Source organism: Biomphalaria glabrata, chromosome 11, assembly GCF_947242115.1.
Source record: "Biomphalaria glabrata chromosome 11, xgBioGlab47.1, whole genome shotgun sequence".
NCBI classification, from domain to species: domain Eukaryota; kingdom Metazoa; phylum Mollusca; class Gastropoda; family Planorbidae; genus Biomphalaria; species Biomphalaria glabrata.
This window is the reverse complement of record NC_074721.1, coordinates 33345207-33373019: the sequence shown is the minus strand read 5'-3', so window position 1 is coordinate 33373019 and position 27813 is coordinate 33345207. Positions and strand designations below refer to the sequence as shown.

Genomic DNA, 27813 nt, shown 5'->3' with positions numbered 1-27813 from the left:
AAAGTTTACTATTATTATTATTATTTACATTTCTGAGGTAAATGATTTGCAAAGATTGAATGTAGTTATATAAAACAGAAACTGGGTTGTTTTCTTTTTACTTAACCCAACACATTAATGAGCCTAACCATATTCATTTATTTAGGAGATTGTTTTGTTCAGGCTTTCATATTCTGTAATATGTTAATTTAGTCAGCTCCTCTCTATTCATAAATATGGAAGTGCAAATACTGATGACTTGAGTCTACACGTGGAGGATATAGTCAGTGACTGTTGTAATCAAGACATAATAGTAACTTCCATTGGCAGGAAAAGCCTACCCAAAGCAAAAAACATTTTCTGGCAACTGTAGGAGCTGAAAGGATTTTATAATGGGTCTCTCACTAAATTGAGAATATGGAGGGATGGATGGCACTTATTGAATAACATTGAGCCTACCAGGAAACAGAATAAGTTACAATAAAACTAAGTCTAGAAATAAGCAGTAGTCTTCTAGAATTAAAAAAAATCATAATAACAATAAAAAAAAATATTTGCATTAAAACTTTCTTATTTCAAGCAAATCTCTAGACTTATTTGAATTATTGAAGAAAACCCGTTCTTTAACTTTTTTTCCCCTTCTGCTTCTTTAAATGAAAAAAAATATTTTTTTTTTCAACTTACTTTATATCGAGCCAAACCAGCAAAGGGTCCATGGAGTAAGTGGCTGAAAGTTTTGAAAATAGAAGCTTGGAAAAGCATTCCGATAAAACCGAGATCATGGGAGATTCGATGCAACATTTTAACCACACAGTGGTTGACCTGGTCAGAGTTGGTAGCGAATTCTGCGAGGAGGGCTGCGTAGCATTTAACAATTTCTGGGTGAGCAAAGCTGTGAAAGTTAAACAGTGAAAGTTAAACAGTGAAAGTTAAACAGTGAAAGTTAAACAGTGAAAGTTAAACAGTGAAAGTTAAACAGTGAAAGTTAAACAGTGAAAGTTAAACAGTGAAAGTTAAACAGTGAAAGTTAAACAGTGAAAGTTAAACAGTGAAAGTTAAACAGTGAAAGTAAAACAGAACAAATTTCAGTGACTAAACATCCATAATTAACCAACATTAAATTAACAATTAAAGGGTTTTTAAATTTGCCATGATATATAAATAAAATTTCACAACCCATGTACAACTGACTTAAAGCAGAATAAAATGTCAGAAACATGATGAAAAGAATGAAAAAAAGTATAGAAGGGGAAGTAACCAAGCATTGTAATGGAAAAAAACATTTTAACCCATTAGCTCCTTCTGCAGTTGGAAATATTTTCCCTTTTTTTTTTGTCCTAAACTATTGTAGAATGTTTCTAAAATCACTTATTCATTATACTTGCTTTAAACTTTTAAAAAGAAGATTTCTTCTAGTCTTGTTGCAAGCGTGATTACAAATCTTAAAGATTACCGTTTCTATTTTTAACAAAATCAAGAAGATTTTTATTGTTAAAATAATTTTTCAAATGAACAGGCCCATAGCCCCAGTGTATAAGCCCCCATGTGGGAAAATGGGTATTTTTGAAGCTTTTTTTTATATTCTAATGGTATTAAAAGTATTTATTTTTTTAACTAGACATATGCTTTTATTTTTTAAAGTTGTTTTTTTTTATATGCATTAGATCTTAAATTTGATTATTTCTTTAAAAAAATATTTTTTTTTAGTATTTTTAAAATTTGGAGTTATTCCTCTTTGCTTAGGGCCTGGGAAGGGTTTTTCTTAATTAACCAGAAATAGGAGATATTTGGGTTAACAATAAATTGTAATTTCAAATACATGCAATTTTTAATTAACCCTCAAAACTATGTATTTTTACAAACAATTATAATGCTCAAATTGAAAGTCTTTTTAGGCCTACAATACTACATAAATAAAAAAAAAGAACCTTTTATGTACACTTAAAGCATTATGACTTGTTACAGCAATGGCTGTTAATGATTGGACCATAAAACACTTTGTACATACACTAACCGCAAAGGAACATCTACAAAATCAGTGCACACCTCAATGATGGTATTAAAGAATCCATTATATCCAATACACAATGACTGCCACTTTGTCAGACATGAGACAGCATGTCCAAACAAGAATTATTATTTGCCAGAAAAGCTCAAACAAGACATGGGCCAGCCTGCCTATTCTTCAAACACTATATGAGAACAGCAGTGGACTGATACTGATACAGATGGTAAAAAGTTGGGAAAAGGTTACAATAGCGCCATCAATAACAATTCCCCAAAACTGCTGAGTAATGGAATGGATGTTGTAATGTTTCAAATGTTCTTATTAAGTTTATGCTAGATCTGGTTTCTGCCTTGCAAAAAAATTATATTCAATGAACAAGTACTTCATTAAGTTATTTTAATATTCACAAATAAAAACCTTATTAAATCAATAATACACAATACCTGTTTTACAGGATATTTAAATATTTTTCTTTATACATGCAACCCACACTACATAGGAGTGAGACCATATGTAAAGTGCCAGTAGTGATGACACTGAAACAACTTACTCAGCAACAAACTGTTGAAAATTAAACTCTGCTTCACATCTCTCAACCTCTTCCATTTCCTCTTCCTCAACCTCATTCACTTCCTCTTCACTTGCTGCAGCTACGTCTTCCACTGGCTGTTGGCGCTGCCCTGAGAAACAAACCATGAAAGAAACATAAACATAAATTATCAGATATTTTGATTGTAACAATCTGCAGAGAGGCCAACATGTACACATCTTTTTGCATATTTTGTACGTAACTAGACACAAAAATACACAAGTATTGTTTAGTGTCTAGAAAAAATGCATTTTTCCTCCGCAAAAGAAAAAAATAAAATAAAATTAGTAATCAAATATGTAGATTAGTGCATCAATGCCTGGAAATGGATTTTTCTTATTAGGTCTACCCATAGGATCTAGAGTCTAGATCTGCAATAGTCAAAAGCAGCAATATTTGCTATCTTATAACGAGATTTATTGATCTCCAATTCTTATCATGAATCCAAAATATATAAGAAAAAGAGCAAAACTGGCTGTTATAACTTTATATAGACCTAATTATTCTAGTATTTCACTTTCAGGACAGTACAACTCTGCAGGATTGTTAAAATACCTTTAAATGGCCCATGCACATTAAAACCAACCAACAGTTAGTGAAGCTGCCTCTAGATATAGATTTGATTTTTTTTGTAAACCACCAAATTCAGGGATAAGTTCTTTAGAGATGAAAAAAGATGAAATTGAGAAGGGCAGAGGTTTTATATGGTGGTTGAGCTTAATCTCTCTTAGCATGCCAAAGGGAATCAAAATGATGTGCCTTGACTACAAAATTGCAGAAAGTATCTTTCGGGGCAGATCAAAAGCTAGTACAATAGTCACTAGTGACTTAGCTAGCTTCCATTAATATGTAACAAAGAACTGAATAAGAAAAACTTTATAGGTGTAAATGATGATACTGTAAATTTATAGATCAACCAAAAAATATATTTGGAGAAATGTATCATTTCACAACAAAAAAAAAAAAGTATTTCTAAGTTTTGTATCAATTCATAGGTGAGCATCCTGAACAATTATGTTTCCTCTGATCAAGGCACAACTTCCTAAGTACTCATTTCTTTTTGGATGAGCTGCTGACGTAGTAGGGTATCTGAGGTTGAAGTAATAAACTGTTTGTTATAATATTCATAAAAGATATTTGTTATCAGTATTTTGATCTAACTTCCCTTTAGATTTACATATGGAGCAGACAATGTAGTATTCTTTTCAATAGATACTGGGTTCATGAGACCTGCACAATTAACAAGCCAAGTTTCCAATTTGCCTAGATTTAAAAGACTCTTGAAAAAAAAAAAACAACCCAGATTTCACTGGATTCAATGACAAGAACCTAAATTTAGAAGATGAGTACCGATTTTTTGGTCACCATACACCATAACTTCATTGAGACAAAACTACTTTTAGACCAGTGTAAAGAGGAAACAACCATTTATAGGACTAACATCAAAAGCATGACGGTGTTATAATACAATGTACTTAAGGTAGATTAAAAGAGCTGCCTGGTCATGTGGTATCCCCTCTGGGCTGACGTTCAGTGGACTCAAAGGTCCGAGGTTCTAACCCTGCAGAATGTTTTGGCTACAATGTAATTACCTTCAGAATCTGAAGAAACATCTCCAACACATAAAACATTTTTACAAACATGGACAAAGAACACATTTTCAGTCTAAGGAAAATATTTTAGATACACCGAAATCAAAGTTTTACTTAAGGACTAAATATATATGCTTATATTTAAAGACTTTAATTCATTGACAGTTTTAGAAAAAAGGATCCCGCAGACTTTGTTCCTTGAGTGCATCACTCCTGCTTCCTGTCATTTTTTAAAAAATCGTACACTATATCAACAGACAAAGTCCACGACTAAGTGAAACTATTGACTGTGATTGACCCACTTATGACAGTTGTAGGACAAAAATTTCTACTACTATATTATATTGGCCTATGGTTAATATTGTTGAGAAGATGCATTTAATAAATAAATAAAAAAAATACTGCAGCAATTTTTTGTACAGCTCTAGAACTAATTTGTTAATTTAAAGTAAAGGTAGCAACTTGAACATAGAAAAGTGCAATGTGGTCATGGTTAGTTTGTCGCTGGCTTACTGTAGCAGTAGCTAAGAGATCTGAAAATAGCAACAAAAAACAAGTCCAAGTCCAACGATGTGCCTTAAGTCTGTCCTTCAAGTGACCTCCCCTTTCTCTCCCCCCCCCCCCCCAACAGCTCAAGTGGGAGTAGCAACCATACAAGTGGTGGGCATGCTTCATAAGTCTGAACGAGAAGAGGAAATGCAAAGCTCACTACTGTAGACCCCACCCACACATTGGCGATCCTCACATGAAGGGGAGTTAGGCACCCCCAACACAAGTGTGATAATAATCAAAGCGAAGCAGAGAGTGAAACTGGTCTTATTTTCTTCAGTAATTCAACATTATTTGCTCTTGAATGGTCTGTGGAGCAATGTGTTTCTTAGCAATCAGATGACAAAGTGCTGTAAAAAAGTTGTATATTACTCTCATGTGAAATATAAAATTTAAAACTGCTAAAGTTTGGATTCAAGTGCAAGTGGTGCTTCCATCCAATTTCAATGACCAGGTAAGCTGAATGGTGAAATCTATTTTTAGTCACTTTGAAATTGGAAAAAGATGTGAATTTCACAGGTTACAAGTGGGGTGATGTCAAAAGATCGAGAATTAATGTTAAATGATGGTAGGTATAAACAAAAATGACTAAGGGGATAAACTCAATGACTACCAAAATGAAGGACTTGAGTTCCAATCCCAATATTTTTTTTTTCTGATTGACTAAATGCAGCAGTGAAGTTGTCAAGAGATTTTTAAAAATGTTATAAGTCAATTAGAGTAGTGTAGGAACATTCTTTGCAATTATTATCCACCAAACAAGCTTATTATTAAAACATTTTAATAAACCAAACAATTAAATTGTCTAAAGGTTTATGAATACAAAATTATTTTACAAGTCAATCACATACTGACTGAAGTAAATTTGGTTTGAGTTATGCTTTAAAAAAAAAAAACAACTCTATAATTTGTACATTGTGTTTCAGTTACTTCCCATTGGTACTGCAAGCTGAGAACCAATGACATTAAGAGAGGTTGTCTAACTTGGAGACACTCGGATCAAGTAGAGACTGTCTATTGAGAGCCAATTGGACATGTACTTTTAGCTCAAGTGGATGACATTTCCCTAGAACATAAACAAGTTTGACAATAATTACAATAAAAAAAAAGTTTGTGCAATAGTAAACTGGCATATGAACATAACAGCCATTGTCTTTCAGCACAGCAAGGATAGCTCACAGAACAAGTTTACTTTAATGCACTAAACCTTTTTTGTTTGTGAAATATAAAGTTCAATTTAAAGAAAGAATATAAAAGAAGTAAAAGAGAACAAAAAAAAAATATGAGAAGACATTATGTTTGCTGACTTTCGTACAATATACAAGTTTAGAACACTTTGAATACAAAGTTGTTGTTTTTTTTTAATTGAGTTCATTTCACAGAATTTAGATATTAGAAATTTCACATTTCAAAATTTTTACTGCTTCAAAACAAGGCAAGCTCATATTCAAAATAATTCAATAACATTCCCTCGAATGAAATGATGCTCCACTTACGCAAACAGTATGCAGAACGGATGTTACATTTGGTTCTGATCTTTGTATTGATGTCTGTTGCCCAAAGTGGTGCATGCCCCAGTGCTTGCACCTGCTGGGAATACCACGTAGACTGCTATGGGAGACAACTGCAGTTCATACCTGAGGATACACCTCTCATTGTGAAAAAGTTGGAACTTCAAGAAAATGAAATTCAAGATCTAAACAGAGAAATGTTGATTCAGTTTCAAGATTTGGAAAATATTTTTCTGAAAAACAACCAAATTTCTGAGATCAAGCCTAAGACATTTGCTAACATTTCCTCTTTGGAATCCATCAATCTTGAGAATAACCTGATTAAAGACATCGCAGAAGATGGATTTTACAATCTTTCTTCGCTTCAAATCGTTGACTTGTCATACAATCAGCTCTCTGAGATCTCTGAACAGTTTAAGAATGTTCCGAGCCTTCAGCGACTCAATTTAAACTCTAACCAGCTGACCTCTTTAAAAGAGGACAGTTTTACACATCTAAGAAACCTTGTATATCTCACACTGTCAGATAACCAAATTTCCCAGATCACAAATGCAGCTTTTGAAGGTATGGAAAAACTGTCCTATCTAGTGCTGAGTGGGAACCCACTAAAAACTGTGGACAACATTTTCCAACAATTAGAGGCTCTCACTTTCTTAGACATCTCACGCTGCCGATTGAGACAGTTTCCCACTGGTCTCCCTTGGACTTTAAGGTCTCTGAACATCTCAAACAACTATCTGATGATTATCAAAGTAACCGACCTCTCAACCATAAGGCACATAAACAGCCTTGACTTTGGTAACAACCAGATCAGGTTTATAGAACATGACGCTTTCTCAAAAGCTCCGTACCTCACAGAAATACGACTAAGTGGGAACCAACTTGTTCAGCTTCCTCTCAGAATTCCCAAGACAGTGTTAACATTTTTGGCAGAAGGCAATAAAATCGAGAAGATTTATTCTAACAACTTTGACCATGATTCTGTCATGAGCACCTTTTCACTGTACAATAACAGCATCTCAGAAATAGATGCGTACACCTTTTCAAGGCTGATCAATCTTACAACTTTAAACCTTGGTTCAAATCAAATCAGCATGATCAAGAGCTTCACCTTTGCAGGATTGCGTCAGTTAACTTGTTTGAACCTGGAAAGAAACCCCATTGTCACGATTAAAGACAGGGCATTCGCAAGTTTGTTCCGTGTCAAGACACTTAAGCTATCTAGCATCAAGACCAATGTTTCAGACATGGCGGAAAATGTCTTTCAAGATTTATCTTCTCTGAACAGCCTTGACATTCAATCCAGTCCTTACATAGCCCATAAAATTATCACTTCTGCAACGGTGATACGCACCTTTTATGACCTGTGGCATTTGAACTTGAAGAACAATGGGCTTAAAAATTTACCGATGGAGATCAGAGCAGGTCTTAACAGCTTGAAGGGGATCCAACTTTCTGACAATCCGTGGGAATGTGACAATAAAATGCTGGCCTTCAAAAATTGGATGAATGAATCTCCAAAGTTATTCACTGATCAGGTAATTTGTGCTAGCCCTTACAACCTACAAGGAAGGTCAGTCAAGGATATAGATCCAAAAGAGTTCACAGCACCTACCGTAGAACCTCCAACCACACCAGAAATGCACAATTTTACAGTCACAAACACCAGCAAAAATGTTAGCAATGACAGCAATGCCACAGAGTTTACAACACAAAACCTCCCTGATGCCAATGTCACAAGCAGCAGACAATGGCAAGATGACAAGAAGGTCAAAGATACAACCAAACAAATGGACAAAAATGTTATGACACTAAGCACAAATGTAAACATTCTGACAGACTCACGCCTATTCCCTTCAGCAACTCTGAACAAGAACGAAATTACATCCTCTACCCCAGAAATAAATGTTGGTGCTGTGGATAAAACAAATTTGTATCGGCCTCTTGCCCCAACATCTGTTTTTAAGACAACAGAAGTGGACAGCACTCTGACAACCTTGTTTTTATATAACAGCATTCAACTTCAGGTAATAACCTACTTATAATTTTTTTTCTTCCCTGTACAATACAATACAAATACTATGTTGTAATATCTTCTATTTAGCATAAGTGCATTATTTTCCAAACGTTTACGATTATGTCCTATGGAAAGGAGTACACAAGTCTTGAATAATATAATTATAAAAGATTACAAGCAAATCAAAGTCCTGAAGTACACTTTTTTTTAAATACATGATATTTCATAACTTTTTCTAAAAGACATTTAGTGAAAGCTAAACAAAAGGTATAGATGACAAGTAAATATATAGTCAACACCAAAAATGCCTGTTTCACAGAATCACTAATTGTATAGTTTAACTGAATTACTTCTAATAAAGATCACTGACCTAGGCAATCATGAAAGTTCCCTTTCCGATCTTGCGATCAAGGGGGCAGATGATGTTAAGGTCATCTGTTTCTTAGGCCAACGGTTAACAAGCAGGGTGTCATGTGGCCAGCACAGTAGAGCTGGGTGGACTCAGGGGCATCCTAAAAATCCAGAATTTCAAAACCCCCGTCTTCACCGAGATTCGAACCCCAGGACCCCAGGTTCGGAAGCCAAACACTTAACCACTCAGCCACAATGCCATCTGGCAATCATGGAGCAAAAGCTTTAATCCTTCACCTAATTTTTGACAAACTTTCATGCGAGTCGTAATAACAACTTTTCCTTTTTATTTTCTTTTACAAATAGCCAATCTCAAGATATCAGAAAATTATCAGCTTAGAAATTTCAGCAACTTAACCTGCGATGAGATATTCATTTTAAATTTGAAAGAGAATGTCCTTCATTCTCCTCAAAAATAATGTAAAAAGTTCAAAATGATTCTTAAAGATTTGAATGAAACCCTTAGTAAAAGAAAAAGGGTTAGATCATATAGCATTCCTTGGTATCAAAATAGCTAATAACTAAAGTAAACTTGTACAAAAAAAAACAAGAGTAAATTTATTACTGATTTGAAAATTAATTGAGGCTAAACAAAAATTGAAACACTGAACCTATTTTTTTTTTTTAAAGTCTAGTTTTGAAAGTGTTACTACTCAAGACTCAACCACCCAATTTACAGAGAGCATGCCATGGACCAGTTTCTCTATGGATACTGTGATGGCGACCAGGTCAGTAAAATAAAAGTAAAGTTACCCATTCAGACCTTGCGATCTATGGAAAAGATGTTGTTACGGTCATCTGATTCTGTGGCACATGGTTATCAAGGGTGACATGTGACAAGCACAATGACCAACCATTTTTACTTTTCCCCAACTAATGGCAGGTACCCATTAGATGTGTCTGGACTCAGGGGTACCCTAAAAATACAGTAAATTCAAAAACCCAGTCTTCACCAGGATATAAACCCAAGATCCCTCGGTTCGGAAGCACACTTTACCACTATGCCCCCAAGACCAGGTTAGCATTAACAATATTGTTTTCTCCAAGTTCAAAGACATAAGTTTGTAGTGCTCGCCAAATGTGATATAACCAATGCTCACATATTCATAGGTAAAATTTGCTTTGCCAGCATGATAATGCTCCCTACCCCCACAAATACATTTGGCTAGTGAATTCCAGCATCCTTCACCTCCCTCAACCATACAAGATAGCCCTACATACAATCTCAGTAGCCCTACATACAACCTCAGTAGCCCTACATACAATCTCAGTAGCCCTACATACAACCTCAGTAGCCCTACATACAACCTCAGTAGCCCTACATACAACCTCAGTAGCCCTACATACAATCTCAGTAGCCCTACATACAACCTCAGTAGCCCTACATACAATCTCAGTAGCCCTACATACAACCTCAGTAGCCCTACATACAATCTCAGTAGCCCTACATACAACCTCAGTAGCCCTACATACAACCTCAGTAGCCCTGCATACAATCTCAGTAGCCCTACATACAACCTCAGTAGCCCTACATACAACCTCAGTAGCCCTACATACAATCTCAGTAGCCCTACATACAACCTCAGTAGCCCTACATACAACCTCAGTAGCCCTACATACAACCTCAGTAGCCCTACATACAACCTCAGTAGCCCTACATACAACCTCAGCAGCCCTACATACAATCTCAGTAGCCCTACATACAATCTCAGTAGCCCTACATACAATCTCAGTAGCCCTACATATAATCTCAGACTATTTTAAGGCTCCACAGTTCTCTACCTAGTGCATCTGTATATCTGGCCCTCATACAGTTCACTTCCATACTTAAAATAACTTAGTACTCAGACATACTTCCATACTTAAAATAACTTAGTTCTCAGACACACTTCCATACTTAAAATAACTTAGTTCTCAGACACACTTCCATACTTAAAATAACTTAGTTCTCAGACACACTTCCATACTTAAAATAACTTAGTACTCAGACACACTTTCATACAAATATTTCATATTTAAAAAAAATAAAATCAATACACGTCTAAAATAGCTTAGTTTATTTACCGAAGAGAAAGTGTAATACTGTTTTCTTTTCTTTTTAAAGTCAACATATAAATTTGTGCTGCTAAGGATTTGTATTTTGCTTACTTAAAATCTATTGGGAATAAATGACAAAGTAAACATTGATTTGGAAAACCTGTTATGTTGTTTTTTTAAGAAATGAAACAATCATATATTTTTACAAAACTTAAATCAACTCACTCTGTCTGTCTGGTAAAAAGTTTGAACATGTTTTGTCTCCAATTTCTCATTCTTGGATCAAGTTAAAACTTGACACAGTTAGTCATTAAACATGACAAGACATATTTAAATAAAAAAATTAACCAATTAGTTAATTAATTAATGGTGATTAATTATTTTGTTTGATATGGAAATAAGGGGGATAAATGCTACTTAATGAGAGATGTATGTATTTAATCCCTTTATTACGTTTTGACACCTTTTTTTTTTCCAACTTCCTATTCTCGGATCAAGCTGAAATTTTTCATAATTATTCATAGTTGATGATAATAAACAAATCAATCGAAAAATTTAATCAATTATTTAATCCATGGTTAATCATTTAGTACTAATTAATTAATTTTGTTTTAAATAGCAGAAAGGTAACTAAACTCTGTATTTTTCAGAAAAATTGCTGTAATTAGAGGTTCTTTCCCTTCAATAAGCTTTGTTTTTTTTTTTAATTAAACTTTTTTTTTCTATTTGCTTGTTATCTTTTTAATATTGTCACTTCATTTGCTTTTTCAGTATCCATGTTTCTTCAACACCAGCCGCTGATGCTTCCTCCACTTCCTACAGTGACGAGCCCAATAATTCAGGCCCAATAAGTTTTAACAGTAGGGGAAGGAACGCCGGAGACAACAGATTGCCAACTTTTTCTGCCTCTCCAGGAAGCAGAATGCAGGTGACCATAATTGGTGTCGCAGTGTCCCTGCTCACCCTCGTTGCTGCTCTCTTAACAGCTGTTGCTGTTGTTCACTGCAGACGGCGAAGAAAACGCCTACCCATAAATGATGAACAAACATTCGCATCAACTAATGAAACATCAGACACTGTTTTTATTGTCAGACACATGGCTTCTGAGCCAATCGCTGCGTCAACAGGTGAAAATGAAGGTGGCACGACACCAGGGGAAAAGGCAAGCTCAACATCTCTATCCTCATCAAGCTCATCAAAGTTAGGGTCAAAGTTCAGCAGGCAAAGATCATCTACATCCTCAAGCTCAAAGACCAGCTTTGATTGTATTCATGGATCAAAGGATGATGATTCAGAAATGTTGATGTATTCATGGAAATAAGGGCAGAGAAAATTCCAGCAGCAAAATTTTATCTTTAAGGTCACATCGAACTGATTTTTAAAACAAAGCTGCTATTAAATATGATGCTTTGGTAAATATTTGATCAACAATGAGCTATCTAAATGTTAAACATTTACAAAATAAGGATAATGTTTAAAAAATAGATCAACTTCTAATTACAACCTATTCTCCCTAGCAGAAGTGTGAATGCTATTTGACTTTCATAGATAAAGAAATGATTTTTTTTTCCTCATGTCTTTACCAACATCTGAATTTTTACTGAATTTCCTTTTACTTATAAATGTCTGGATTCTAAAGAAGTTGATAGTGGATAGCTTTCCAAAATAAATTACAAGATGCTGTAAATAATTAAATATATGGTTTGAACAAATGTCTGTGATAAAAGCTTCAGGGTGTAATCATGCTTCATAACCTAGCCTTGCTATAGCTAAAACTAATCTATAATCTTGCAATGCTTTTAGGAGTCATTAAAATAATAAGTTGGCATATAGACATTAGTATTGGATGGGACACAATCTAAAAATGAGAGATGAGATTCCAGCCATTCTACATATATGTAAAGGTCCTACATGAAAAATCATAGAGGTACACAGACTATAATCAAATTGTCTTGTGAAAGTGTTTAGAAAGACCTCAGCTAAATGCTTTGAAGAGCTCTATGTGTCTTTAGGAGAGATGAGAAAGTGACAGAGTGTAAAATAAAGCATGTATGATAGCAAGCCCAATCTAAAGAAGGGCATTCATTTGTTATAAAAATCATTTTATCAAGTCCGCACACATTCATGTAAAAAAAAAAAAAAAAAAAGCTTACTTGGCAACCGAGCCATAAAGACCTCCCTCAGTGCTAAAAGTTCATCATCTTGACTCATCGAATCTGAGCCAAACTCATTCCGTTCTGGCCAAACCTCCCTGGCCGCTCGAAATAAAGCAACAGCCTCTGAAAACTTCTGATCTCTCAGGAACTGTTGGATGTTGACCATTGTTTCAACCCTGTAAAATAGAGTGAGTCAAATTGAAAAAAAAATTAGAAAAGTATTTTATATATCTTGACAAGAAAGAGATCATTCTGGGTATAATTAAAAACAGCTCAAGTTTCTTCAGCAGCTTTTAAGTGTTCTTTAGAATGGGAAGAGTCCAGTTAATTTGATGGGTGTGTTCTTTTCTATTCCTTACAAACCATTCAACTTTTATCTAGCAGCGACTATGAAATTACTGACAATGGTTCGCATGTTAGATCACCAAGTAGTCAAAGCTTCTATTCAAACTGTTAACACGTGACAATAATTTCCTCTCTGTTTCTGATGTAGTTCAAAGTAAATAATGATGCAATTAGGTTTATAACTAGAGCCAAAAATACAAAGTTTATTATATATTTTATATGTAAACACATTTTTGTTCTCTACTGTTACATATGTGTTTGTAAAAAGTTGTTTTATGTTTGTACTTATAGCCATAAATAAAAGTTTATTATGTATTTTAAATGTAAATACATTTTTTTTTCTATTACATATGTTAATAAAAAAAATTGTTTCTTTTTATTGAATAAGTTTGTGACTTTTGTTTCATGTTGATATGTTTTTAAATATCTAAATATGCAGCAGAAAATTATGGATTAATTACAGATTACTATATTGTAGAGATAAACTTTTACCTCCATCACTTAGTAATCTGATTTTTTTTTTTAATATAACAAAATGCTATGGCAATGTTGCAAGTCTTTGAAGTAAAATAAAAACAAGGAAATAGGAAAATGACTGCTACTAGGTGTACAGACATTCATATTATATATATAAAAAGGTGTTGAAAAAAAAAAGACAGGAATGACATATACAAGTGAGTAAATATTAGCATAGAATAAATAGACAATTAATCAATAAGTCTCTCAGGTTTTTCGAATATATGAGAAGCAAAATAAAATATATCCTTTCTTTATCTTTTTCACCAAAACCAATAGGCCAATACATGAATTGATCAGACACAATGTTATGGATTAATTACTGTTCTTAGTAAGTAGATGAAAATTGTAGATAAAAAAAACATTTCAACTAAATAAAAAAATTTTTTAATATTTTAGTAAGAAATTGACCTTTGCTCATCCACATCAACCTCAGACGCTGCGTCAAATGGTGAAAGACCTTCTGGAAGTTCTGGGTGACCTTGCAGAATGGTGACAATTTCTGATGATGCATGCCCCTCCCACAATTCCACAAGCTGCTCTTCTGAGGGCTCTTCCACATTGGCATCTAAAAGTTTATACATTTGAATACATTATATCTCATGAGAACCAGATAGACAAATTCTTTCTAATTAACTTTCAGAAAAAAAAAATGATGGCATAAATTTGAAACAAGTATAGAAACACTAGATTTTTTTTTTTTAGAGAAATAGTAAAGAAAAAAGAAAAAGCCGTAACATGGTTGGAAATTCTGGAGAAATGTTTTGAAACTAACAGCAGCAAAGACTAAGTGAAATTTAGGTTATAGGATCCACTCAAAGCTTGCATTTATGCAAACAGATCTTTTCCAGTAATTTCAAGTAAGCTGTCAAATTTCAAACCTTAGTAAGAAGAAAAATGTTCTGCTATAGTTAAAGTAAGTAAAAAAAAAACATTCTGTTAATCTGTTATACTTACACTTACTCCAATATAAGAAAGTGGACAGGAAATGTATTTTATTGATAACTTTATGTCAGCACTCATTAAAAATGCTATTTATATAACAAAAATGTTATATGTACAAAATGTAAAATTGGAAAAACAAGTAATATATCTTTATAAAAAAAGCATAACTTCTTGTATTAAACATAGTTTCAAATCATAGACAAACTAAATTTTCATTTTGAAAAAAACAACAACTCAATATTTTAATAGTTTCCACAGAAAAAAAAAGTAGTTTCAACCTCCGTCTACAAGTAACTCCTGTTATCTAGTAATCAAAAAACTTATTGTTTCAATACATCCTAATTACCTGCAGATTAATGTGAAGAAGGATAAATTCAAAGTCAGAAGTAGTAAGAGATTTGATACACCAAGATCAAGAAGAGAAAATGTTTATTAACTTGTAACTTTACACGTAAAATTATTTAAACTCTCTTACCATTACGAGCTGGTTGCTTCTTTGGTTTCTTTTTCTTCTTCCCTTTTTTCTTCTGAACAACCAACTTGCTGGACTTTGAGGAAGCCTCTAACATTTTCAAAAAAATGTGTGCAGCTTCTACCAGATCTCGAAGGTATGACCTAATTTAAGAAAAAAATTTGTGTCTATAATTTTTTAATAGAAATCTGTATACAGAAGCATTTTATAGTTTCATAAATGTTAATACTTGGTAATGACCACATGAGTTTTTAAAGACTCTTTATAAAAAAAAAATGGCCTAGAAATACAGTTTACTATGTCCTGACCTGAAGTTCCACTTATGTAAGTAAAGCAACGGAAGATTGCATTGAACACATGTGACATATTCAACACAGGCTACAGAAAAAGGCTAGCATCGCTTGTCTCACAGAAGAAAACTTTTGTATTTAGAATTCAACACAAAGCTTACCTGGAACACTTTGATTCTTTAAAGTTTCTCAGCATGTTCACAAAAATGTCACGATATTCAAAAACATAGAAGACATTACCTAAAAGAAATCAAACAAAATATTTTTAACACAATTTTTTAGTTATTTAACTCTGTGATTAAAATAATTGACTTTACAACTAATAAGTAACCCTGAATATTAAATAATTGCAACATCAAAATTTAAAACTACAAGTATTAAATCTTCATACTCTGAATGACCTTGGCACTTTGGCGTATTTGCTCATCTTGGGATTTGCTCATGAAGTCAAGTGTACAAAGGAGTTCTTGGTAAGCTTTCAAGGCCACATGAGTTCTGATTAAACATTTTTGGATGAGAATGTGATGGTGGCATGATGACAGCAAACAATTATTTACTTAATAAGAATCACTTCAAACTAAACAAAAAAGCTATTAAGTAATGTATTTATTAAATAACCAGAGCAACACTCCTAACACAAATTATACTTAAGTCAACTTACAATATGACAACAGGCAGGACTAAGTCAACAATATGACAGACTGGTCAGAGTAAATTTACAATATGACAGACTGGCCAGAGTAAACTTACAATATGACAGACTGGCCAGAGTAAATTTACAATATGACAGACTGGCCAGAGTAAACTTACAATATGACAGACTGACCAGAGTAAATTTACAATATGACAGACTGGCCAGAGTAAACTTACAATATGACAGACTGGTCAGAGTAAACTTACAATATGACAGACTGGTCAGAGTAAACTTACAATATGACAGACTGGCCAGAGTAAATTTACAATATGACAGACTGGCCAGAGTAAACTTACCTCCTTCCAACCTGCTTGGCTTCCTCTAGATCTTTAATGATGCGCAGGTTTTCAATGTAGTTCAACAACTGAGTGTGAATGTAATGAAAGGCTGACATGGACATGGTTTCTCTGTGGACACACACTTAAGGTTTTGTAACTCATTACAATGAGACTTTAAGAAGATTACCAATGATACTCAATCATTTTTTCCCATGATATTGTGTTGGTTCACTAATCTCCTCAATGCAATCATTTTACAACTTTTTTTTTCTGTTCTAATTTTAAGACTATTTAATTAGAAATCAAACTGAAAATATGAGCTTACTAGAAAAATAAAAAAAAGTCTCCCTTTCAGATCTTGTGATCTATAGGACAGATAATGCAAAGCTCATCTGTCTATGGCCTACAGTTAAGGAGAGTGTGAATGAGGCCAGCAAGAGAAACTGCCTTTACAATCCTCAAATAGTGTCAGGTACCCATCTCAGAGTTGGGGGGACTCAGACTTACTAAAAATACTTCACTTAAATTTGAACCTGAGACCTATTGGTTCAGAAGCCAAGCCTTCTCCCACTCAGCCACCACACCCCAATAGCTTATTATGTTTACTCTAATTTCTAACATATTTGTTTTTGAGAAATTAAAAAAATTAATGAGGAACAGATGGACCATGATGATTTTATTATTTATTGAATTGCATAATGTTAATGACACAATTCTAAAGAAACCAAAAAACTAAACTATTTAAGGGAAGGTTTAATTACAATTAAGTTATATTATAATCAACTTCCACACCCACTGGTGAACAAGCCATCAATACAATCTATTTAGTTAAGTCATGGGCCAAAATTTTGTTTGTTTGAAAATTTGACAGCTTTAAAATAGTAAAAAACGTTTTCCCCATTGATCTTCACCATGTTTTCATTAGCAACGCTGAGAGGACAAGGCCAAGGCAATGGTTCTCATTCCAATTACATGACAACCACTTAATGTTTTGTGAGCTTGATTAACTTTGAAAGTTTAAGGGCCTTTTTATTCTATTAAAAATATCAAACAGTACTTGGTTGCAACTTAAACACAAGAATTTTGGTGGTAGGGGAGAGAGAACATGGAGATTAAGTGGTGAAGTAACTGGCATCCAAACTGGTGAGCCATGAGCTTAAATCTCTGTGTAGACATGGATTTTAAATGTCATCTTTATATTTGGGGAAAGAGAATGCAGTTGGCTACTATACATCACATGATACTCGTCTTTGAACCCTCCTTAACCAAGCTGCGTGGCCACATGGCCCACAAGGTTTTAAAAGTGAATTTTGCTTTTTAAAAGTATTTTTGACCCGGGACACCATACCTCTAAAGTACTCAATGAAATGATCAGACGTACACAACAGACATAATTGTATTTTTATTGTGTGCATTTAAGTGAAAGTAGGTAGGCCAGGGCAGTTTAAAAGTTTAATGGAGAAGATACATATGAAACTTCTAAAAAGCTAGCTAAATCAACATTTAAGAAAACACTATAATACAGGTATAAGATTTTCTATCCTCCATGTTTCTTAGGTATAAAGTTTAGACCTACCCAACAAGGTCAACTCTTTTACAATGAAGCCGGCAGAACTGCATAAAATATCTCATGGACCAGAGATAGTAGGTCTCATCATTGTCTTGGGTTGTCTTTCTTGTCAATGCATCCTAATAAAACATTTAATTTTAAATGTTAGAAATCTAATTCATTAAGGTAAGATAATTTGTATTGGTCCAAACAAATGAAAATTCAGGTTGACTACAATTGACCATCTCAGTTAATCGTTTTCTATAAAATATTTTTTTGGTAATATAAATAGATCGTGATTTAAGAATTTTGTAAATGTTTTACATGTTTCAGTCCAAACCTCCCACAGGATGATTGGGGTAAGCATAGGGCAGGGTATGAATCGGGTACCACCAGGATGACCAATCAACAGTCCAGGGTACATACCACACAACCATCAAGACAATCTACAACAGTCCAGCGCACATAGGTGCAGCCATTTATTTTCAACTCATATGCCCAAGTTAACAAACTAATAGATTTCAAGATAGACTTTTTAAAGTTCAAAGGTGAAAACTGATGATTACTAACATCCTTTTTTTCTTAGTAATTCAAGATCAAACAATGAATCAGTTAATGCTAGGCACTCACTTTAACTGCTCTCATCAAAGGGTTGTATGAGTTGATCAGGAACTGAACACAGAACTCTTTCAGAATCAACCTCATGCTGAGAGTTGACCGTCTAATCCCATCATCACCTTTGATGGCGACCCTGTTCTTAGCCACCTTTTTAGGAGCTTTACCTTCATCATAGGAGAAAGTCTTGGCAACGCCAAGGGATTTGTGATAGATTACATCATTTTCACTTATGGACTTCATATTTTTGATAACATAGGTGCCACCAAATCTTGAATGCCTGAAAGAAAATGTAAAAAGGAAATATATTTGGAACCGAAGATAACAAAATGGCTGTTAAGGTGTCCTAAAGTCTACTTGAAGTGTCTTCATTTAGTAGATAGTGCTGACTATCCAATGCTGTACTGACGAAAACTAAAAAAACTGCAACAAAACAACTCTTTCCAACTTCAATATCAACAACTTAAATATTAAAACCAAAATAATTTTTTCTAAATTTTTTTTATTTTGATAATGATTTTTTTTTTATCAGGTTCAGTTAATACACCTTTATTTCAATAACTTTCAATAAAAAATAATTAAAAAAAAAGATTTATCTTTAGTTTAAGATCAGTTGTCCAAAAAGGATGTTGATGTACACATTGCCAGGGTTTCTGCACCAAAGTCAATATGAAATTCCAAAAGTTCTCCAGAAGATTTCCACAAGAAATGATATAATTCCAGGACATAAAATTTGCGCAAATAATTGAAACAATAGCCAAATTTGGCGTAATTTAGGTTATCATTGCCAGAAGTGGTAATTGAAATAAGCACATCACTACCTATAAAATGCATCTCAAATAGCCTCTGGAAACCATTCAAACTTCTGACCTTCATATGTGGCTCAGATATTGAATAAGGGATGAAGGCAAGTAACTGGCACCTAAACCAGTAAGCTTTGGGCAGGAGGGGCTCGTTAGTTATGGCTAGCTACCCAGCTAGGAGAAGGAAAACTCAGCTGCCTTGAAGCTATACCCAATCATGGAAAAGGCTTCACGAGTCAACCCTGAGAAAAAATCGGGAGCCTTAGGCATTTAGAATCTATTTCTGTCTGCTCCAACCCATCCTCTAATTTAAAGGTGCCAGTTTTTTTTAATGCTTTTTTTTTTCTCTTTTAATCTGCGAAATTCCAGGGCATTCAAGGAGATATTTTAAAATTCCAGATTTCCAAAACATCCTGGAATTTCAGGAGGCTGCAGAAACCCTGTGTTGTTTCAATAAGGTTTTACAGCAACTTATCAAATAAAGAAAGTCAACAATAAAATTTTTAAGCTATTTTCAACCCTGTACAAAGTTTGTGGAATGAGCGAGCTAACAACTGATGATAGGGTTTCAAATCTCACTTGTTATCTCACTCTACTATCCCATCCAACACAATTTTTAGGCTATAATATAAGAGACTGAATAGTTAATCGAAAAAAAATAATTAATTAAAGATCAGTTCTCTTATTTAAAAAAAAAATACCTGCCACTAAATTTCAGAATGTTGGCTTTCTTCTGAGCTTTCTCCTTTTCTCTGGCTTGTTCCAATTCTCTAGCGAATTCAAAAAGATTGATTAGATTTTTGGGAGCTCTATTTGGTGAGTTTAAACAAACTAGAAAAAAATATATGTAAAATTCTACAGACTATTAACAATTTTGAAAAATCTTTACTTCTGATCTTTCTCCTTTTCTGTGACCGACCTCTGAACTCCAGCTGCAGCTAGAGCTTCTACCTCCTAGAAAAAAAAACAATGTGCATCAGCATGATTAAAAATTGAAATATTAGTTTTAAAATATGTAGACAGTTGCTTGTGGAATGCCAAATCTATTTATGTAATCAAGTACATGAAATGTTTAAAACTTAGGAACAAATATTTGTTAAGAATGTTTCTTACAAACTCATCCCAAGTTTCAGCACAATGCAATAATGATTATATAATAATTATTTATAAAAAATAATAAAAGCATCTTTGTAATGCATAATACTAGAATCTATTTAAGTATCTTTAACTATTGTAAATAAGTATCTGGTCCAATTTTGAAGAAGAGTACAAACTGTAAATGGAAAGTATATTCTATGGTTCATTTTTTTATCACCCTTCCTTTAAAACCATTCTTATTTTTTAAAACATTTTTCTGAAAGAAAATTTTTCAAACTAGAAACAAATTTATTTCCCTCTCACCTGTTCTTTAAACATAAGGGAAATAATCTCCAATATATGCATGCACAGCATACTTCTCTCCCTTTCTGAACTGGCCACAAACAAAATGAGGTCTTCCACACCACTGGTATGTATGGTCCAGAGAATACGATCATGTGTGCTTGCATCATCTTCAGTGCACTGATAAAAAAAGTTAGGGTTACATAATTTTTGTACCTATATATTTTTTTTAGATTTCTTTTCCAGTTCAATGTACAAATGTACATTTGAGAAAATGTATCAATGGATAAGTAAGGACACAAAAAGGTTATACAAGCAAAATAAAAAAAATTCTTTTTTTTTGAAAAAAAAAAAAAAAACAAAAAAAAAACAAGGTTACAAAGACAGTTTGTGTGGAAACACAAACTCAAAATCAACCCCCGAAGTGGTCCACCAAGGCAGGCTTCAATATTTTCAGAAAGAACATCCGAATGAAATTATATCAAAGACAAATGAGAGATAAGAATGGACAAGAAGGTTGACAGATCTTGTGTAGTGCCCCAACGGTCCAGCAGATCAAAGGATAGGTGCAAGTGAATGCAAAGTTAGATGTGAACCTGGCCTAACTAGTTCCCCGTTCAGACCTTGTGGTCTATAGGGCAGATGATGTAAAGTTCATCTGTTTTTGTGGCCTACGGTTAACGAGGGTGTCATGTAACCGGCTTTATTTCTCCCCAACTAATGTCAGTTACCCATTAGAGCTGGGTGCACTCAGAGGCGCCCAAGGATTCCAAAGTTGAAAATCCCAGTCTTCACCAGGATTTGAACCCGGGACCCCTGGTTCGGAAACCAAGCCCTTTACCGCTCAGCTACCGCGCCTCTCCTGGCCTAACTGAAGTCTTATAATTGATGTATTTGTTTTGAAAAGGCTTAATCTCTTATTCGAATCCTCAAAAAAAAAAAAAAAAAAAAAAAAAAAAAAAATTTCCGCAAAAACAAATGTTCCAAGAAAATGCAGTTTACAAGATTACTATTCGTTTTAAATTAGGTCTAACTTATAATGCATACTAATTAGCTTTTTCTCTTAAAAATACTGCTTGCCATAAGTGATTTTAAAAATTAGATTTTTCGCTTTCAGAAAAAAAAAAACGTAGCCGTTGCATCAGAACTTTGAATGGTCTAAAATAATGTGATGTCGGATTTTCACTATCTTTTCTAGTTTACTAGATCTAAACGGGACGGACGGACAGACATTTCACACAAAACTAATTGCATCTTTTCCCCTTTTGGGGGCCGCTAAAAAACAAAGCTTATTTAAAGTGGAAGAACTTCGCCCTTAAAACTACATCTATCAAAAATGTACACATTATTTTATTTAATATAAAACAAAATAATTAATTACTGATAATTAATTGACGAATTGGGTATTTTAAAAATTGATTCATGTTTTGTTAGCTACAATAAATAATTTTTTAAAGTATCACAGAATGCATGAGGAAGAAATAGTGTTAACAATATTTAATTGGACTAAACCCAACAAATTAGCCACATCTGTGAATACTGAAGGATTAGTTCGCTTGTTGGTATCAAACAAAATAATTAATTACCAGTAATTAATTGACTAATTGGTTACTTTTTTTTTTATTGATTAACGTCTTCTCTATGCAAATGAATGATTGAATGAAGTTTCAACTTGACCCGAGAATGGGTGTGGGAGAAATAACATGTACACACTTTTTTAACAGACAGACAACCAGAGTTGATTTAAGCTTTGTAAAAATGGAGTTAAAATTAGACACATCATCACCAAAACTAAATTTAAATTTGTTTCAAAATATCCTTTGATCACATGAAAATGACAAAACTGAGTTTGAATAGCTAATGGGCTTCAATTTTGGGGCCTAAATTTCATAAGATGCTTTCCTAGTGAAAAGTTTTCTCAGACATCACCACAAACAAGACTTACTTTTTCTCTGGCTGGATCTGGTGGAATCATTAAAATATTACGAATAAGAACAAAAAGTCTTTCCAATTGAAGTTTGTCTTCTTCTCGAAGTTCATCCCAATTCTATAGAAATGGAAAATAAAATAATTAAGTCAAACACAAACAAGCATGAGAAAAATACATTTTTACTAATTAGAAGATAGAGGCGGGGCATGGTGGCTCAGTGGTAAAATGCTTGTCTACTAAACCAAGGGGTTCAATTCCAACTGACTGGGATTTTGAATTTTGGGATTTTTAGGACATCCAGGAGTCCACCAAACTCTAACGGGTGCCTGACATTAGGGGGGAAAAGTAACAGTGGTGGTCATTGTGCTGGCTACATAACACCCTCTGCCAAAGAAACAGATGACCTTTACATCATCTGCTCTATAGATTGCAAAGTCTGAAAGGTGTACTATACATTTTGATTTTTACATGTAAGAAGCAAGTTGGTGGCAAAACTGTTTATTCTTAAATTCAGAAAACTTCAAGCCCAGCAGGGGCATGGATATATTTAATTAGAAATTTAAGCATATCTCTAAATCTACACATCTCTGATAAATAATCAACATTTGTTGATAAAGTAAAAAAAAAAGTGGGTTGTCGCATAAAGAAGCAGTCTTTTTTTCTAAAATGATTTGTATACAAGTAAAATAAGACATCAACTTTATTAGCCATAATGGTCTTGAAGGAAGCTTTACTTGATAGAACAATTTGTAAGTAATTTGCATATATAACATGACAAATGCTTTATGATAGGATCAATTAAAAATGGGCGTGAAAAACAACTTTGTCTATATTTATAATATATATACATTTTTAATTAATAAATCAATGCACAAGCAGTTAGTGCAAATATTATATTAAATTTTTATCACTTACCAGTTTAAGAATTTCCATAATATGCTCTGACAAAACAGAAAAGAAATCTTCATCTATAAAAGCCTGGCAACAAACAATGGATGAGATGTGTTATGGCACGATTAGGAATTAGTTATTTGTTTCGGAAATAGGGGAAATTTTGACTTAAAGACAATGACATGACTAGTAAAAACAAGACAAGGTTTTAGCCAGAGCGAAATATCAGCTGATGTAAACAGACTACTTTAGGACGCCTTAGAGATAGGAAGCTTGTTATGAACATAGAGAGCTGACATTCGACGGTTCCCTTCATCGTTATTAAACTTCTTGTTCAGTATCAGTGTTGACTAACTTCGGCCTTTCACCTGTGTTATTGGATTTTTTTTTAGTGTTACCTCCGTTTGTTGTTTTTTTCTGCATTAGACACTGCGGAAGGGTCTAACAGATGTCATAACAAAATTATAAAACAATGTCTTTTAAATATATACTGCTTTTCTATTTGATTTGAATGTTATTTCACATTGAGTAATAAACGAGTTTCACACCTTAATTGCATTCCAATGAATGCATTTCCTGTACTTAAGCAACGCAGCGCAGTTAAACTACTTCCATGAATATTACCATAAATACAGAAGATTAACACAACTAACAGAATATATGTCTCTAGGCAATGTTTTTTTACTGTCGATTTCAGTTGGATAAAGGAATAAAAATTTTAATTTTGAAATAGATTAATTGAAATAAGGTTTATTTATCGTTGAATAAAATAAAAGTTAAAAACTAAAACAAAACCAATAATATTTTAACCAATCATCACATTACTTTATCTAAACATTCTATCATCCATTCTCAAACATTATTCAACACTCACTTCTTTATAATCTTGTAAGTAGCCCTCAACTTCTATGCAATAATTTCTCAAAGTTTTTTCATCTGGAATTTGGTTGTTCCAGCAAGTGATGACAGGTTGGGTTAAATTCACAAGCAGTCTGAAATATCAAAAAGGTTTTACAAAAATGAATTTTCTTAAAAGAATATTAGTGTATTTTATCATTAAGAATTATTACCACTAATCAAATAATCAAGGCATAATTTGTTACAAATGAGGCATAAAATATTCTGTAACTTCAAAGCCAAAATTTTGAACAAATGTTGGTGTGCTTATAGAATTTAAGAGATTTTTAATAGATTGCATCATTGTTTAAATCTCTATTCCTAATGTGATAGTTTAAAAGTTACATTCACTAATGTCTCTAAATACAAAACCATTGTATAAATACTCACTTGATAACTGTTTCAAAAAGAGCTTTATCTTTGTGATAAAACTTGACCAATGGAATAAGGTCATTCTGGAGAATCTGTGTATGACCAAGCTGTCTTCTGATTTCACAAATATCATTATCCCGGCGTAAGAAACGAATCAAATCCTTAACAGTTTCTACAGAGATAATGAAAAGACAAAAAAAAAAAAGTAAAGTTACTAGAAATAAAACAAGTGACTCATTAAGTATTATGCATAAATTTTTTTTTTAATTTAACCAATCAACAGCTGAATTCCTTTTAATGTGCAAAAACTTTTTAACAGACAGAGTTCATATTTAGAAGCTTAGTAAAAAAAAAAAAAACTCTTGCAAGTACATTTGTTGTAAATTTTCATACACTTATAAATCTGCATAATATCTTCAATGCTGTCAGAGTAAAGTTTTGTATTTATTCAATGGTAATTTATTACACTACAAGGTAATATTCTAGTATTTATATAAAATGTATTACAATATATCTACATCTTTTTTTTTTAAATGTTACAATTAACAATTTCTTTCTTTATGTATTTACCAATACAATCTGGCTCTTTGATATATACTTTATCTTCCATATAACCAAGAGCACTGCACGTAGCTTGCAACTCAACATCCATTTTTCAGCTGTCAGTTCGATCAATAGCCACAGGTTCCTTTATATTATAATAAAATTGATACTTTAACAAATCATTATGAGGCCAATCAGCAGGACAAAATCACATTCTAGGTTTAAGATTGTAGTGTCCGTTCAATTCTCTTCACAATGATTTTAGTATAATATTTAAAAATACTAGATGACTAGATATTAAAGTATAATCTGGATCTAGAATCTGAATCTAAGACTAGAGATGTATGTATGCTATAGATTGAATAAAAAACTAGATCTAGATAGATTTTATTTTTAAGACTTAGAAATTATACTAGAATCTTAAACCTTAGATTGTTATATATATATTTAATTATATTATCCATCTAATTATCCAGATATATATCTTAGCCTTAGCATGATCTAGAAATTCTATAATAAATATCTTAAGACTAGGTGACTAGATTGTCATTAGATCTAGTAATCTAGTTTAGCTTTCAAGATCATCTTGATCTAGATTAGAATAGAATCTTCAATCTGATAATTCTGGTCTAGACCTAGTGGCTAGAGTCTATTCCAGACTTCAGATCATTAGACACACTCACGACTCAGTCACAGTGACTCACAGTCACAGACAAAAATTAATTTTTAAAACTATTAATACATTTAAAGAAATAGATCTATTTAAAGCTAGATCTATACTCATCTATAAAATCTATACTGACATCATTTCTATAATGAGCATAATTAATAATACTTCTATGAGTATAAGACTCTATACACACTAAAGAATTATATATATATATATTTATATATTATAATAGATTTTTTAATGTTTATATAATATATTTCTATAGTCTGTTCTATACTGACAGGATTTGGATCTATACTATAGACTAGTCTAGTCAACTCTAGTCTACAGTCTGTCTATAAAAAAAAAAAGTAAAGAAAAGTTCCCCTTTCAGACCTTGTGGTCTATAGGGCAGATGATGTAACGTTCATCTGTTTCTGTGTCCTACAGTCAATGAGGGTGTCATGTTGCCAGCACAACGACCAACCACCTTTACTTTTCTCCAACTTATCAGACTAGTCACTAATGTCAGGTACCCATTAATCATTAGAGTTGGGTGGACTCAGAAGTGCCCAAAGATCCAGAAATTAAAAATCCCAGTCTTCACCAGGATTCGAACCAGAGACCCCTGGTTCGGAAGCCAAGCTCTTTACCACTCAGCCACCTATTGCCTATATAATATATCTATATAAATAGTGTAGTCTGTCTATTATATTTATAATAATAAATTAAAATAATAGTATGACTCTAATACCGAATATATAAATACGTTAAAGACAGTCCATAGTTAGATTAGCATTGAGTTCATTGATGATTGAGTAGAATATAGAATTATAGATCTATATAGAATCTATATATAGGACTAATATATAATATATATGATATCTTATTATTTGAATTAGGCCTATATTATAATGCCTATATATATGATATAATATATATAATTTAATATATATATCTAACTAAATCTAGTCCTAGAACTAGTTTTAATTTACTAGATCTAGACTAGTTAGATCTACTAGGTAACTAGATCTAGACCTTGACTAGTAGAGTTAGACTAGTTAGAGATGTAGAGTCTACTCTAAATTATAAGTAGATCTATAAAATTCACTACTTAGATTTTAGATTCAGTACTACTACTGAGTTTGTGAGTACTGTAACTAGATTAATCTACACTTCTACAGTCAGTGTAACTGTTGCCACTGTGACTCAACTGTAGTGTTGGCAGTGAGTTGCAGTTGAGTGTTGCACTGTTTCAGTCACTGTAACTGTTGACTTGTCTTGTGAACTGATTGCAACATAAACTGATAATGATCATAAAAAGACATAATAAAGTGATAAATATTGAACATCACCAGCAGATCATGATGTGCTTAATTTTTAGAATAGATTTATTTAGGGCATATTTAGATCTAGATCTGTTAAGAGTCCAATTTAGGCATGATCTAGATCTACATCTAGATTAATCTAGCATTTCTAGGCTATATGAGTATATGACTATATCTAGATCTATTTAGTATTTATAAGTAAAACCTTTAATTGGTACTAGATCTAGAGTCACTGTTGTCAGTGTTATGTTTGGCGCAAAATATTAAAGTTCATGGCCATATTTCATATTCCGGGTCAAAAGAAAATACAGCACTGACATATATTTTACCTTTTATGTGCTAGACTTTATATGTGGAGCATGGTGGAGGGAGGCCTTGAAAACTTGAAGGAATACTGAAAAGTTATAACCTCATAGATATGGATCTAGTTAGAATACAGTTACGGACTGGCTTTGCAGGCATTCGAG

The 27813-nt window shown here is 33.0% G+C and overlaps 2 protein-coding genes across 4 annotated transcripts in view; one reads left to right on the top strand and one right to left on the bottom strand.

The window, feature by feature from the left end:
• The window catches only part of LOC106075541 (protein timeless homolog), a 39414-nt gene extending 11820 nt beyond the window's left edge, over positions 1–27594 (bottom strand). For 2 of the 3 annotated variants that reach the window (XM_056005003.1, XM_056005006.1), the window contains exons 1-19: positions 27374–27467; positions 25397–25514; positions 24845–24998; positions 24432–24549; positions 23582–23644; positions 22682–22783; positions 20758–20916; positions 20246–20310; positions 20058–20126; positions 18569–18833; positions 17966–18078; positions 16408–16518; positions 15809–15912; positions 15579–15657; positions 15131–15270; positions 14122–14278; positions 12847–13025; positions 2538–2667; positions 664–871 (exon numbers count right to left, since the gene is read on the bottom strand). In XM_056005003.1, the coding sequence (XP_055860978.1) occupies positions 664–871; positions 2538–2667; positions 12847–13025; positions 14122–14278; positions 15131–15270; positions 15579–15657; positions 15809–15912; positions 16408–16518; positions 17966–18078; positions 18569–18833; positions 20058–20126; positions 20246–20310; positions 20758–20916; positions 22682–22783; positions 23582–23644; positions 24432–24549; positions 24845–24998; positions 25397–25478 (2298 nt within the window). In that variant the 5' untranslated portion in view covers positions 25479–25514; positions 27374–27467. Of the gene's footprint in view, positions 1–663; positions 872–2537; positions 2668–12846; positions 13026–14121; positions 14279–15130; positions 15271–15578; positions 15658–15808; positions 15913–16407; positions 16519–17965; positions 18079–18568; positions 18834–20057; positions 20127–20245; positions 20311–20757; positions 20917–22681; positions 22784–23581; positions 23645–24431; positions 24550–24844; positions 24999–25396; positions 25515–27373; positions 27468–27551 lie in introns of those variants that run through there. The other variant, XM_056005005.1, reaches the window with a different exon arrangement.
• LOC106055054 (leucine-rich repeat-containing protein 15-like) lies at positions 4939–13573 on the top strand. The gene is made up of 4 exons (XM_013211170.2): positions 4939–5171; positions 5644–8255; positions 9287–9384; positions 11465–13573. Exons 2-4 carry the CDS (start codon positions 6198–6200, stop codon positions 12012–12014), a joined length of 2706 nt encoding a protein of 901 aa, XP_013066624.2. The 5' UTR covers positions 4939–5171; positions 5644–6197; the 3' UTR covers positions 12015–13573.
• Positions 27595–27813: the final 219 nt, after the last annotated feature.

Excerpts from the sequence above, each read along its gene's own strand:
- LOC106055054 (XM_013211170.2), top strand. The coding sequence starts at position 6,198 with ATGATGCTCCACTTACGCAAACAGTATGCAGAACGGATGTTACATTTG. Across the intron at positions 8,256-9,286 it reads ATAACAGCATTCAACTTCAG|TCTAGTTTTGAAAGTGTTAC; the intron begins GTAATAACCTAC and ends TTTTTTTTAAAG. Across the intron at positions 9,385-11,464 it reads GATACTGTGATGGCGACCAG|TATCCATGTTTCTTCAACAC; the intron begins GTCAGTAAAATA and ends TTGCTTTTTCAG.